Source organism: Lagopus muta, chromosome 3 (genome assembly GCF_023343835.1).
Source record: "Lagopus muta isolate bLagMut1 chromosome 3, bLagMut1 primary, whole genome shotgun sequence".
Classification (NCBI taxonomy): Eukaryota; Metazoa; Chordata; class Aves; order Galliformes; family Phasianidae; genus Lagopus; species Lagopus muta.
In genome coordinates, this window is record NC_064435.1 from 54,832,494 (window position 1) to 54,847,657 (window position 15,164).

Here is a 15,164-nt window from a genome sequence, read left to right on the forward strand (position 1 = left end):
TTTTTCTGTAGTTTTACATACTGCTAAGAAATGAATTTACATATCAGCTGTTATTTCTTCAATGCTATACTATTTGAGGATAAAAAGGAATCACTCAAAACCATTAGAAAATAGATTTAAATATATTAGAAGTAAAACCTTTGTAGTTACTGTCATTTATCCACTGTTTTAAGGAAAAGACCCAGAAAACTTTGTTCCTGAGTGTCTCAGCAGCCTTCTTTACTGTGAAAATGCATTCTACCCTTCACTGAAATAGTGAAACAAAGCTGTCAAACTGTCATCCTCTCATGCAAATATACATGCACTAGCTAAATACTGTACTGGTTATTAAACTTAAATGTTTCAACCATAGCATGAGAGTATGAACCTCTGTTTGGGAAACAGTATTATTTGTATATAAATAGTGGTCAATTCAACAAATTTTCTCTTTTTGAGAGCATTCTGTGGGTTTACAATGCTGATTTTATTATATTAATTTTGTTCTAAAAGACAGATCTACTGTAGCAAGTAGAGACAGTGGGAAACCATTGTGTGGATTTGAGAAATGTTAAGAAAATCTGGCAGAAATAGTGGGAAATACCTTTTTCTTGAATGCAAGTTCTTTTTCTGAGTAAAAACAAGAACATTCATTGTGGATCTCAGAATCCAGTTTGTCCTAAGCCCCAACCTTAGCACTTACCTTATTCCTATTCCTGTGTCTTGAGGCAGATCTGCTAACAGTGGCAGCTAAGAAAAGCTGAAGCAGTATTTTAAGAACTAAAAATGTTATGCTAATCTTCAGACATTGTTTACCTGGTTGTTTCATTATCTATCAATTTATATCATTCTGTAATAATACAGGAAAAAATAAGTTTTTTCTTTTTCATTCAAAGCATCTCATACATTTTAATTTCTCGAATCCTTAAATATCCTAAAGCATAGGTTAATGATATCCCTGTTTTAAAGATGGAATACACAGAAATAGAGAAGCTAACATCGGCATTTTTCAAACATCTACAGGCTGATAAGCTTCATTAAAAAAATTAAGATATACAAAATTGGCCATTTTTTTTTTGACAGTGAAGGTCATACAATGTTGGTAGAACTGCAGAGCAAGCCTATGGCAGTAGCAGAAAAATAAGTGGTCCACACCTTCATTCTGTCATTTCTTATAAGTTGTGTTGGAAAATATCAAAGTTATAAATATGTTACTACATTTGAATAAAATGATTACCAAGTTTTCATTTATTAGGGACTAAAGAAAATGAAGACATTTTTGCAGAATAGTAAAAAGAGGTAACTATGACAAGTTTTAGTGTCTGTTTCAGAAAAGGTTAATTTTCATTTCAAAAGATTTGTAGACAACAGAGATTTTTGAAGTTTTTGAGGACAGTTTGCAAGCGACAACAATTTGATTGAATTTAAAATATTATTCTCACTAACCAGAGATTGTAGGGTCAAGAATAACCATGTGTGGTTTGAACAAATATAAATTAATTTACCCACAGTTTGTTCAGATTCATTTCAACACATTAGCAAGGTAAAACCTGCAACTGTCATTTGAAATGGGCAGTTCTCTGATGTCTAGAAGAGTCTGTAGAGAAAATAATGTTTTTGGTCTATTGTGTTTTGACTGTAAATAGAACAAATACAGAAGTATATTTCAACTCGTCTTCTTTTCTCTTGTCTACTTGACCATAAAAGTGAAGCTGCCGTGCCTTCTCAACATGATCCCCTTTATCTGTTTTCATCTTCATCATTCTTCTTCTAATTCCAGAAGTTCTTCTAAATCAGTTTGTGTTTTCATGTGTTTCAAACATTCCTCAAAGGACTGAAACAAAGCCTTAAACACACCTTTCCTGATGTCCTATGGTCCAATCACAATAAATCACTGAGGAGAAGAAAGGAGAAACTTCACTATAGCATAGGGATTCACCTCTTTGGGCAGCTGATTGCAAATAACAGGTTCAGATAGAAAAATATGGAGTTTAATTCTGTTTTTCCTTTTATGGAGCTCAAGTTTGCCAGGTTCTGATGATGCTTCACTTCTGGCACCTTTCAGCCATGTTAAATGTAAAAGCAAGTTAGTCCTTATCGATACTTCAGCATAGTTTCCTCCACGTCCAATCTGGAACCTCTGCATATAAACTGTATGCTGTTAGCCAGAAAACTGAAAATCCAGATGCTGGGAAGCTGCTGTCAGGAGTTTTCTGCCACTGACATGTCTCATCTGCTGAAGTAACCTCCTCCTTCTGGAAAGCCAGGCCCCAGGTGCAGGCCTGGGTGGCTGCCTCTGCCTCAGCAGCACACTGGCCATACAGATTGTGGTCAAATCGACATTGGGAACAATTATATTTGCTCGGTCAAAATAAACAGCTTAACTCCTGAATCGAATCTTAATCACGCTCTATTGCCTTGCTTTCTTGTTTTTATCCCTGTAGGATTTTTCATCCTCTGAAACCAACAAAGAAACTGTATTCTGCTTCAGTTTCTGAAACCCTGTCATTTTTTTTCCAGACTTTCCATTTCATGCTGTTTGAATTTTATTAAGATATCTTTACACAAAAACAGAGTACCAGCTATATGATGCCCTGAGGGATCTAAAAGACTGTTGCCATTATGTCTCAAAACTCTTGAGACATTTTATTTCTACTATAAGCATTTAGAGCATTGTGTCTAAGGATACAAAGTATCTTAACTGTTGGTAACAGGGATCCCAATCTGCACTGGATTTAAGTGCTTTTTGTTTTCCTTTTGTTTATTAATTAGCCTATCACAGCAACGCTGATCAAATAATTCCTCTCTGCAAACTGAATTGTATTTTCGTTACATCTCTGAATGGGAAGAGGCTGATTCTATTTCAGAGCTATGGGTGTTTGTCATATCGTAAGTCATCTATTCCTAAGGCTGTGGCTTTCTTTTTGGCAACTCGATTTATCATTACTAAATATGTTCACCAGGTATTTTCCAGAAGCATTTCTATTTCATCTGTTTCTGCATCCAATACTTTCTGTTGTGCCCAGCACACTCACTCACAGCCACGCATTCTTTATAGCAGAGTCAACGAAAGCATGCCCCCTCCAGTGTACAGGCAAAGATCTTGTAGATGTTAAAAAAAGGTTTTGTTTTCACTCATCAGTTCTGAAATCAAAATGAACTGCTCAGTTCTGAATTATTTAGGGACAATTTTAAGAATTAAATAGAGGTGTTTTAAAATAAAATTACATAGAAAGGTTTGTTCTAATCTTTTAAAAAGAACTGGCAAAAATGATTCTGTTTTCAAAAAGCTGTTTTGTAATTGTGTTTGTACATGTAAAATAGCAGTAGAAGTATTTAATGATTATTTAATTCAAATAATATAGTTCTATATGCTAATTTGATTGAACAATATTTTGAAAATCTAATCTCTGAATAATAATCTAGATTCTGGGGTGCAAACTTTAGAGATATTTATATCTTTATGTTTTAATATTCAGCTTATCAGTACACATTTTTGTAAAATGCTTGCTCATTCTCTATGTCCTGGGCTTTCTGGGGACATATTTGAGGTGCTGGGATATTAGAAAAAAAAAAATAGATATCATGAAAAATAATTAAGCAAACAAAAAGAAATTTAAAAACCTGGTGTTCTAGGGCAAATGGAAATATTTATACAGTTGAAGTATGCTATGTATTGGTGACTCAAATAACAATTTTCTGTCAGAGATAATTCTGAAATGTTTACAGGGAGAGTTTTATTTTGTTCCATTTCTAAAATTGCAAGAGGAATTTGATAAAGAATGCAAATAATGCAATGGAATTGCTAATATAAGTGTGTCAAATTGCACCACTGTTTAACATGGTATAGGGCTGCAAAGTAACTCAATAATCATTGATGTCCAGTCACTTTTTCTGTTTCCCAGACCCCTGTTACTGCATTTAGCATATGTAACACTTCTGTTCCTCTTAACAATCCCACAAGGATATCACAGATAAGGATAACAATAGTAGCTCTCTCAAAAGAAGACAGTTGATTTTGTTGTTGTTGTTGTTACTTAATCTTCTTATGCAACAGAATTACTGTTCCTATTGTCAAATAGACCAAATGTCTCTTGTTATTATCAAGATAGCTTTAAATGCCGCCTCACACAAACATACTGAGGCAGCTGTATTTTAACCCTTGTAATGCTGGTTTTCCATGCAGCTTCTTTGTAGAGTTCAAAGAAAAGAACAGTGTTATGTTAAAAAGTCAAAGTCAGCTTTTCAATGTCATGATATGCTTTGTGCTTCTTTCATCAATAGGTTAGAAGAACAAAATTCAGGTCTTACTTACCCTGCAGACATTTGAAACAATGCCATAAACATCTAACTGTATTACCTCCAGTTTTATTCTGTGATAAAACTTCTTTTTTATTGTTCAGAGGATGATTAAAACTGAATTTAGAGGTTACGTTCATAGAGTTCTGCATTTGTCTCTTGGAATATGTCTCTCTTCAGTGGTAAAAATAACTGCAGATATTCAGAATCCCAGAGATTAACTATAAAAGATTAACTATAAAAGTTGGCATTTTCCATCGTAAGGTGTGCACTTTTTATAATAGATAAAAGTTACACAGTACTCATTTTTTTCCTTCTGTTCTTATTGCAGGATGTGTGACACAGGAGAAGGGCTGTTCACCTTTCAGACACGAGAAGGAGAAATGATATATCAGAAAGTCCATTCTGCAACACTGGCAATAGCAGAGCAACATGAAAGATTAATGATGGAGATGGAGCAGAAAGCACGGGTAAGATCCTTTCACCAAAATATTTAAACTTATAAAATTAGTAATGAACAAAAGAAGTCTTCAGTAAAAGTCTTTAGTAAAGTCTTTAGGCAGTCCATGAATTCAGCCATAATAAAGATAATAGCTGCATGGCTAAGAGAAAACAATTGTCATGTGTTGTTGTGATCATGGATTTTCAGAATATTCAATGCATTCAATTCTTTTGCTGGTGTCTTTTTGGAACAGTAGAGACCACTAAATGCTAGGTGCATGGTTACCTTCTCGAAAATTGTTGTTCTGTTACTCAGAGTTCAGACCTTTTGCTGGAAAAAAAGTCCAGTGTAAACACAGAAAACCTAGACAGCAGCAGTCAAAGGCTGTTGTTCTTAATCCAGGAAAGACATTAGTTACCCTTACACTGTGGTCATAAAGAACTATTTTTTAATTTTTCAGTCTGAATTTGCAGTTTTTAAAAGTTATCTTTATGTGCTCAGAGAACTTTCTGAAAAGTTTGGAGATTTTTAAAAAGATCATTCTGGAAAGCTAACTTTTAAGTGTGGTTTGAAGCTACTTTTATATCAACCAAAGAGAAAACATATGGGGAGTCCAGTGAACCTTGTCTGCATGCTTTTCATAGAATGATATGATTGTTTGAGTTAGAAAAGATCTTAAAGATCAACTACGTCCAACCTACCTGCCTAGGGCAGGGATATTTTTCACCTTTCTTCTGAGATGACCACAATTCTCCATGTATTGTTGCTCCTAGAAAGAGATGTGAGAATAATTGTTCCCTTTCCATTGACACACTCTTCCTTCCTTCCCTTGCCCACCATGCATGTGTCCATGTATATTTGAATAGCAAAGGGCCATTCAATTCTCCAGAGTCCAACTCCCATTCCTGATTACTCCCCAGAGCAGTCTAGCTTTCTTTCTTTACAGTATGACGAACTTGAAAAAAACTTCTATAACAAAATTTGCTGTGTTGAATGCTCCCTTAGACTCTGCATGTCTTTAAGATGGAAAGTTATAAAAAGTGCTTTTTTTCTGTGGTTTTTGAAAAAAGATGGATGATTTTTTCATTAAAACTAGACAACCTAGGACTGTGTGAAGAAAAATTGAGATACAAAAATTTTGGACAAAAAGAAAATAGGTAGAGGAAAATTCACAATCAAGATATAACATTAGGGACAAATGAACAGTTGCTGAAAGCACAGCCCATGGTAGATTTTCTTTCCATGGAATCACCACATTCAGATCTTCCACCTTTTGATTAACAACTCTGCTGCTTAGCAAAGCTGTTTCCATTCTGCCATCAGATGACTTCTCTAAAACCTCATTTATGAAGATTGTGGCCATATGGTACAGAATATCAAACTCTGAGAAAAGACTGAGAGATAGAAATGACTCACCATCATCCACGCAGCATGTAATATACTTTGTTCCTGATGAATCTTCACTGTGATCTTCATAAGGAGATCGATAGAGCTTTGTGGCCTGCTGTAGGCTGTGTAGAAGCTGTAGGCTGTACAAAAAATGGCTCAGAAATCTGTTGATTTTTATATATCAACTAGTAAGTTAAGGTTGTTTTGGTTTTGGAAGCTCTGTTGCTCCTGTCTGATCGAGTGCTGAAGCTTCAACAGATTTTCTGAGTTACCTGCAGTATTTGAGTTGTATTCATATTCGAAAATCTGAAGGTGTTAAATAGACTCACTATAGGTTATTTTCCTTTTATCAAGTATAAATACCATTTTCACTGTATGTCATATAAATATTTGTTTCCCTTAACATCTGTAATCTAAGCACAAACAAGAGTATATTTTTTAATCAAGGTCTACACGTCCGTCTCAATCCTGATCTTTTTCTTTATAGCTCCATACTATTTGGTTATTTTTTTTATTGTTTTGCTTTGCTTTTTCACTATTTCAGTTATGAACACTCATGTATAATATTATAGAATTATATCTTTATTTTCTTTATTTTCTTTTTTTTATAAATATGAAAATGAAAGAAACTATGCAAGAAACTTTAAAAAGGGTAACTTAATGATATAATAATTATTATACAAATCAGAAGAAGAAATATCAACAGTACTGATTAAAGAAAAAAAGACATAAAACATACACGTAAAAAAGGAACAGGTTAAGTAGTTATTCATATGCATATTTTTCTCTTTTACTCATGTCCTTTTCAAATTATAACACTAGAAGAAGAACCTGAAACATGAGATCAGTTGTCACTGGCATACATATGTTTTTAAGTTGACTATTGGCTTTACTGTAATTAAAAGACATGGTATTTTACTGAAATACTAAATCAAGACCAACTGGACTGTGACCTAGTCGTAACTTAGGTGCCCTTCTTGATTGATTTTGAAGTGCTAAATCATCGTGGCTATAATGGCTGATGTTCACTATCTTTTGGACAGTAGCAAATTCGGGTCAGTGCTAGTACTTAAACTGAAACTAGTTTCAGATAAAGTTTCATCTGTATATGTATATCATATGTACATCTTTTTTTAGTCTTCTCTTTTTTAATAGATAACATAGCTGATAATTTTGCCTTAAAGTTGTATGGAGTTTTTTGGGGGGAGGAGAGAGTGACACTGAAATGTGTCGGTAGTTTTCTACATTATCAACACAAAAATTCAGTTTAAAACAATAGCGATTGGCTTTCTACTTAAGAGTTTTCACGTTGTTGTACTGTCTGCATGAGAGTATCAACAACTTTGGTTTTATCCTCAGAATAGTCTCTATCCTCATATATCTACTGTCTCACCACTACCACCATGTTTTTATATATGTTTTTTTTAATATACCATTTATAAATCTATTTGGTTTTGTAGTTCTGGAATTTTTTCAAAAAAAGTCTCAGGAGTATCAGGTATCTTGCCCCAGTTGTAGTGAGATGTTGTGCACAGAAGATGCACATATCAGTTTCAGCTAGATTTCTCTCCTGTCACCAGGCTGGGCTGCTAGCTCCACTTCCCTTTTATTAATTCAGGTTCTCATCTGACTGAGTCAGTTCAGAGAGCTAATTTGATCAACTGAAAAAAAGCTAACTAAAAGCAAGAGGGTTCTTTGGAGGTACTGAGCCAAACTGGTTTACAGAAACAGCACTGAGACATTAGATCTTCTCAGTTGTACCTTAAAGAGAGAAGGAAAATGAATGATTCACGCTTCGTAAATGCTGAGCATCCTCCCTCTTGCAGTCAGTGAATGATACTGGTTTTAGTGATCTCTTCAAGGAATCCCTAAGATAACTTTCATGCACCAGCATATGAAAGCTGTTGTGCTCAGCATCGCTTGTCTATCTAACCTCTACAGCATGATGACAATTTGCTTACAGCTGGCAGTGTAACTTAAGGCCTTGATTTTCCTTCTCAATGGCATCTTTATTCTTCTCACATAGCCTTCACTGAAAACACTTCTACTAAGTGCATAAAATTGAAGGTTAAGAACTGTAGATTACTCATATTCATTTCTCTTATTATGACTGTATATATGACAGATGCACGCTTGGGAATTAGAGCTGTATCTTTGTAACCTTGTAAATTACATTTTTCCAAGGCTGACGAAGGAGACGCACTGTGTAATCTCAAAAAAACATATATTTAAAAAAAAAAAAAAAAGGCAAAACAAAAAGTAAAGCAAAAATTCTAAACAAGATAATGCTGTAGTTGATATTGACCATTTGATTTTAATCAAGTATCAAAGATTGAAGTATAAATTCTTAAAGAAATATGAATGGTTAAATTTTTCATAATTCGTAATCATAGAATACATTCTGTGATGCTTGTTTTCCTTTGTACATCACAGCTGCAAACAAATGTAATTTTAGAGTGATACTTTTGACATTTACCAGAAAATAAACAAATTAACAAAACACATCTGTATATTTCCTTTTCCTCGTTATTTTCAAGTCTTGTGTCTAATATAAATGAATCAGTCACAGTGATAGTGTTCTGTCATTTTAATAAACTAGTACCAGTGAACTTATTCTCTTTGTTTTTAAAGATATTAATAAGGGAATAACAAATGTGGCAGTGAAAACAAATACCAGGTAATATAACTGTACTTAAAGAGAAATTGGAGAATAAGGTGGATAAGAAATAAGGCTGCAAGTTATTTAATCTTTCTATTCCTTAGAAAAAGGATGAGGAAGAGTTCATAAGACCAGTCTGATGATAAATATAAATTACAAGGTTGTCAGACGTAATATTAATGAGAATGTAGATAGGATGAAGAATGTCAGTGGTAAATTGTCAGATAATTAGGAAAAAAAAATACTTGAGACAAGAGAAAATAGCAATATTGCTTTCATAGTAAGCTCAGTTCTTTACTACATATTTCTTCACATATTTTAAGCTGATAGCAACCTAAACAGATATTCATCAAAAGTTTACAGAATCAAACATCAAGAATAATTACATCAAAAAGATTCTAAATTTTTTATTTTCAAATGACCTTTTACATTTGAGGTTTCCTATCTTTGCCAATGCACATTAAAGGATTTTTCGTGGTTGTTATGCATATTTTTATGTCATGTCATACATATCACCTATTATTTTCCAATTGTCAAAAATTGGAAATTCATGAACTGGATGTTTCAGAATTGATGATTATATGAAATACTTAGTTAAAACGTATGTCTTATGGGCTCCATTTCAACACTGTAGTTCACTTAATATTTTTTTGTTTTGTTTTGTTTTTTGTTCTTTGGGGTTTTTTTTGTTTTTTTTTTTAATGTTGTGATTCTGCATAAGTGTATTTGGGGGATGTTAGTACCAGGAGAAAATGGAGGAGAAAAATTCAGATGTCACCTATAGGAGGTCCCTGGTTACTTTAAATGCCTTCTTCTGTCTCCAAATTAGATAAAAGCTCAAGTATTGAGGTTCTGAATAAGTATAATCATTCATGAATTCATATACTTGATGGAAAATAAACTATAGCTTCAGGCCACTTATTTTTGCAAATACTTAACTCAGTGCAGATTGGTATTTCCAACCTGAAACTAATGTATGATGTTTCCATGCAATGTTTATAAAATTTGTAACTAGTATATATACACAATAATCTGTGTGCTTTTAGTTTCTGAATTGTTTACTTGATTCACACATATGTTGAGAAGCTTTGTTTACTGGTTCTAGAGGTCTTTGAAAGTTACAAGTTAAAGTTAAAATAATTTAGTGTTTTTGATAGAAAAGACTTCTAGGGAAATAAGGCTTGCTCTTCTATGCAGTAGATACCATGGCCATCTGGAAATATTGCCAAGATATTAATAAAAATAGAAATGTTGCCTTTTTTTTTTTTCCCCCTTAATACTGTACTTTTTGGATTGAGTTTTGTAACCCATTCCCATAAGTATCTAATGAAATTAAAAAAAAAAAAGGATTTTTGGTTCACTAAGCACATAATGACATTTTTCCTGACTCATATTTTTCTGTGATAATTTTTTAAGAATTCTGCCAGGCTACTTGTTAGTCTTTGGACTCAGAAAACTATGTGTATATGATTAAAGTAAATCCTAGAACTGTGAAGCATGTCTATTTCTGACATTCACCATTTCAGAAGAATGTATGGATTCATGAATATGCTGTCTGGAGCTGTTTTTTGGGTTGTTTTTTTTTTTTAATCTTATTTGAAAGAAAATATTTTCTTGAAAGTTGATTTATTTCATTGACTTTTTTTAAGGCTATTGTTCACATCCAATAATAGGCATTCAAATACTGTGGCAACATTCAAGAACTATGCAGTAGATGCCATTAACTTCCCAGAAGAAAACACTTCTCCCAGCTGCTAAAGTTGATATTCCACAGCCATTACTGTTCAGTATCTTTGTGTTTTTTAACACAAGTCATGCCTTCTACTCCTCTTCTTGGCCTGTCCTCTGTCAGCTGCAGGAATCTGCTATCCCCGTATGGTGAAGAATGAGGTGGAGGAAGCTGCATGCAGTAGTTGATGTTGAATGTTTACTGCATGTTTGAATGAAACCTGAGGATAAGGAAAGTCTTTTCTATGGAAACAAAGTGTTGGAGCTGCTGGTACAAAGTGACAGAGCAGGTGGGAGAATAGAGCTGTTTGTCATCAGAAACACTGCAGACCACATGTAGGTTTGTGAAGTGTTTAGATAAGTGCTGTGGGTAGGTGTGAGAGCAGAGATTGCAAGTCCTTGTATAAGAGTGTATCAGATATTTTGGTGGTTGGTGATGTAATTTAAATGCAGTTTTGCCTTTTTAAAGTTATTCGCTAGAGCTTGCACTGGAGTATTAAACATTTTTGAAGTGGCAGTACTCACTCAGAACATGATGGGATGAATTCAGTTCTTTCCTTTGCTTGCCAGAATTTTGAACTCTTCTCCTTAGCTATCCATCTGAATAAGCTTGAATGTGGAAGGTGTTATAGGTTCTAAAACACAGGTGCCTTATATGGATATGTATCCTAACCTAGAAATTATTCTTCTTAAAAATTTCTGAAAGATGTTGTACAATTCCATAGTACTCATCTGGCTATCTGTCTAACTGTGCTACCTAAGACTCTGATTGAAATCTGCCTTCTTCCTGATACGATGTAGGAGCTGAACCAAAACCAATTCATAATAAAAGTTTCACATAACTGAGGAAATAGAATGTCTTGTCTGCTGATTCCCTACTCCATCCTGTGAATCTGTTCTAAACCTGCATGCATGAATCCTTGAACACTGTTTTTCTCTGTTCTGAGTGCTTGTTTTCTGTTTGAATGTAAATCTGATGTATTCTAAACATTTTGATTTCAGTAACTAGTAACTCTGTGTAGTTTGTTTAAATGCAGTGGGGCAAAATTATGTTTTAATACAAGTGAGTTTAAAGGTTGGTGGCACAAGCATATTTGAAATTAGGATGAGTTTGTATCTTGCTAAATATTGCATGTTTACATAACTGTCAAACTAGTTGACACTGTAAAATTGTGTTTCTAGAAAGTGCAAGGAAGTGAAAGCAGTGAACTTTCCATGAACACAATAGATGATTTGATTAGCAGTCTTATTTGCTAATAGCCATGGGTGATATGAACGATAAATTAGAAATGATGCTGTAATTATACAATAGTTGTTGCATGCCTGACTGAACCCTCTGTGTCTATTCCCAACCCTCCTCTTAATAAACCTGGAAAAATATTTAGCATGGAAGGGAAGTTTTCTTCGGCCTTCTGCACATTTTAAACAGCTTGCTTGTATAACTGTGCTGATAGGTTTAAATCATTAAACTCAACAGAGGAGCAGGTTGTGTTGACCTAAGTATTATTAGAAAAGCAATTCTCAGGACAGTTTTCCAGTGGGCTCAATTTATTGTTAATCTCCTATCTGTTATTCCGGGAAAACCGTTTATTGTAAAATAAACTAACATAGCCTATAGAGATCCTATTATTATTAGCCACAATAACAGCTGATGAAGCCACCTTATGCTCTCCTGAGACAGATATTATTATAATAATTATACTAATAAGTAAAATGAGGTGCAGAAAGATTAAGGCCAAATTCAACTAAGTATGAATTTTCCAAGGTCACAGAGTAATCAGCTGTACACTGGGAGCAGCACAACAACAAAATAAATCCTGGATCATGGTCAATTACTTATTCACAGAACACAGAAGAATTAACTTCTGAAAAACACATTTTTCACACAGTTTTCATCAGCGTTAGAAACTATATTATCATTCTATGTTTTCTGTCAAGCAAGGTTTTCATCTGTTTCATCAACTCAGTTCAGGAGTTCTTTATATCGCACAAGGGAATAGTTAAGGCTTTGTCTCTGATTAGTAAGAAACCTCTTTATCAGTGATTTACAGATGGACCCAGTGCTTTTCAGATAATGGAAGATTTATAAAATGTAATAATCTGAGAGGTGATCAGGAACTCTCATGCTAGTCCTAAAGTTACGTGGTAAATCCCTTCTGTGCTCTATGTTCTTTGGACCATCAAGTACCTGTTGGCATGACAGAAAATAGATGAAGTTCACACTTTATTATAAATTTGTTCCTTTTTTCCCTGTTTCTGTTCTTTTTTCTGAAGACAACGGATTTTTGAACTTGACAATTACTTACAGTAATGTCTCTGATTATGTTTAGATTGAAGACAACTGATATTTAGTATCTAAAAAAACATACTTGAAATATTGGTCTTTTTCCAAGTACAAGCAGTCTTTTGATGTGTATTAATCAAAGCCTGTCCAGACCGGGATTGTTTATGTTCTCTTTTCTGCTCAGCCTTGGGTCATGGCTGTTATATGATTGATATCCTCTGTATGAATCCAGCCATGCTAGCTGTTTATATTTATAAGCTGCTCTGTGCTGCCCAGTAATCTGGTTCAGGAGAAATATAAAAGCCAGTAGTACAGACAGATCAGATTCTTTCCTGTTGACTTGGCATTATTTCACTTACTACAGTAGCTATATTGAATAAAGATATGCAGCTACTACAGTAAGTGAAATAGTACCAGGTTTACTTACTGGCCTTTATCTCCCAGATTTTCAAACCAGAAAAATTGATATTGGAAAGGATGGCTGTTAGTCAACTGATGTAACGTTTTCTTCCAAGCTGAGATAGCATCAAAACTAGATCAAGTTGTCCAAGGCCTTATCCAGTCAAGTTAAGAATACCTCCAGGAATGTAGATCCTGTTCTTGGAGGATAGGTGTTGCATTGCATGAATCATTTTTGTGGCTCTCCAGTGGACATGCTCCAGCAGGTCTATGGCTCTTCTGTACTGAGGACTTCACATCTGGACACACTACTCCAGGTGAGATCTCACCAGGAGTAGGATCAGCTCCCTTGACCTGCTGGCCACTCTTCTTTTGATGCAGTCCTAGATACAGTTGGCTTTCTGGGCTGCAAGGGCGCATTGCTGGGCCATGTCCAGCTTCCCATCCACCAGTACACCCAGTTGTTTTTTTTTTTTAGCAGGGCAGTGCTTAGTTCTTTCATTCCCCATCTTTTATTGGTAATGGGACTTGCCTTGACCTGAGTGCAAGATCTTGCATCTGGATTTCTTGAACCTGATGAGGTTCACCTGGGCCCACTCTTTAGGCCTGTCTAAGTCCCTCTGGATGGCATCCCATCCCTCTGGTGTGTTGTCTGCATCTCACTGTCAATGTCACTGATGAAGATATTAAAGAGTATTGATCCAAGCACCAACCCCTGGGAAACACCACTCATAATCAATCTCTATCCAGACATTGAACTATTGACTCTCTGGACTCAGTCCTGAAGTCAATTCTTCATCCATTGAACAGTCCACCCATCAAATCCATATCTTTTCAATTTGGAGGGAAGGATTTTATGGAGTACCATGTCAAAGACCTTACTGAAGTTGAGTTAGATGACATCAGTGGCTCTTTCCTTGTCTATTGATGCAGTTCTACCATCATAAATGGCCACTAGGTTGGTCAAGCAGGATTTGCCCTTGGTGAAGCCATTTTGATTCTCCCATATCACCTCCCTGCCTTCCATGTGCCTTAGCATAGCTTTCAGTACATGGGAACAGGCAAGTGCAACCTCTACTATATCAATCAATTTATGCCAGGGGAAAGCAAAAAAAACAACTGGAGAGTTATTGTCTGAAAATGAAATTCAATGGAAAATATGCCAATCTTAGGTTTATTAGACTTATGCAAATGTACTGAGAAATACAGCAATTTACACACACCACTCTGTTTCCAAATTGGTTTCCTAATTTGCGGCTATTTCTGTCACATTATTAAACTAGCATCAGCAAGGAAGCAAAAATTTCACTAGCTTGTTTTGTATGCAAAAATTTGGACTGTCATTTGGATAGTCTTGTCTCTCTTCCATGGATACATTATACACATTTATTTAGGGGGATGTGAATTACTATGAATGACTGATGATTACAATTTTAAGATTTAGTAATATCAAGAATTATGTCTATCATGATATGATCTCCATGTGTTACTGAATGCTGGAGTCATGCACTCATAAGCCTAATAAGGAATATTCATGACAAAATATTGATAATTGTTGTTTTAGCAAGTATTTAGAAAATTGTCTGCCATTTTATTAAAATTCATTGGTACCATCAGTTTACTGAAATGAATGAAGTAGCTAAAAAACTACTGAAAGCCACTGATCAGTTTTTGACTATTAAAAAAAAAAAAACAACAAAAAAAAACTCTTAAGCAGGCTTTTGTAGCATTTGCTTTATTAGAAAGTTTGAAACTTAAATAACTCCATGTTTTGTTGCCAAAATATGTATATAGTCCTTAGAATTACAAATTTTCAGCCCCCAACTTATTGTCTTAATGTTTACCCTTATGGGGGCATTCTGAGTTCATTCTAAGTTTGCATTTCTTGCAGCACAGTAGGGAGATTTTTTCTTAGTAGTTCTCTACAAACGGACATTTTTGATGCCATAACTTTTACCATACCACTTCTAAAACTGACCAGAGCAACT

The 15,164-nt window shown here is 34.6% G+C and overlaps 1 protein-coding gene across 1 annotated transcript in view; it reads left to right on the forward strand.

The window, feature by feature from the left end:
- DOK6 (docking protein 6) overlaps positions 1-15,164 on the forward strand; it is a 236,440-nt gene that overhangs the window by 163,351 nt on the left and 57,925 nt on the right. Inside the window, exon 6 of the mRNA XM_048940757.1 lies at positions 4,607-4,745. Within this exon, the coding sequence (XP_048796714.1) occupies positions 4,607-4,745 (139 nt within the window). The remainder of the gene's footprint in view (positions 1-4,606; positions 4,746-15,164) is intronic.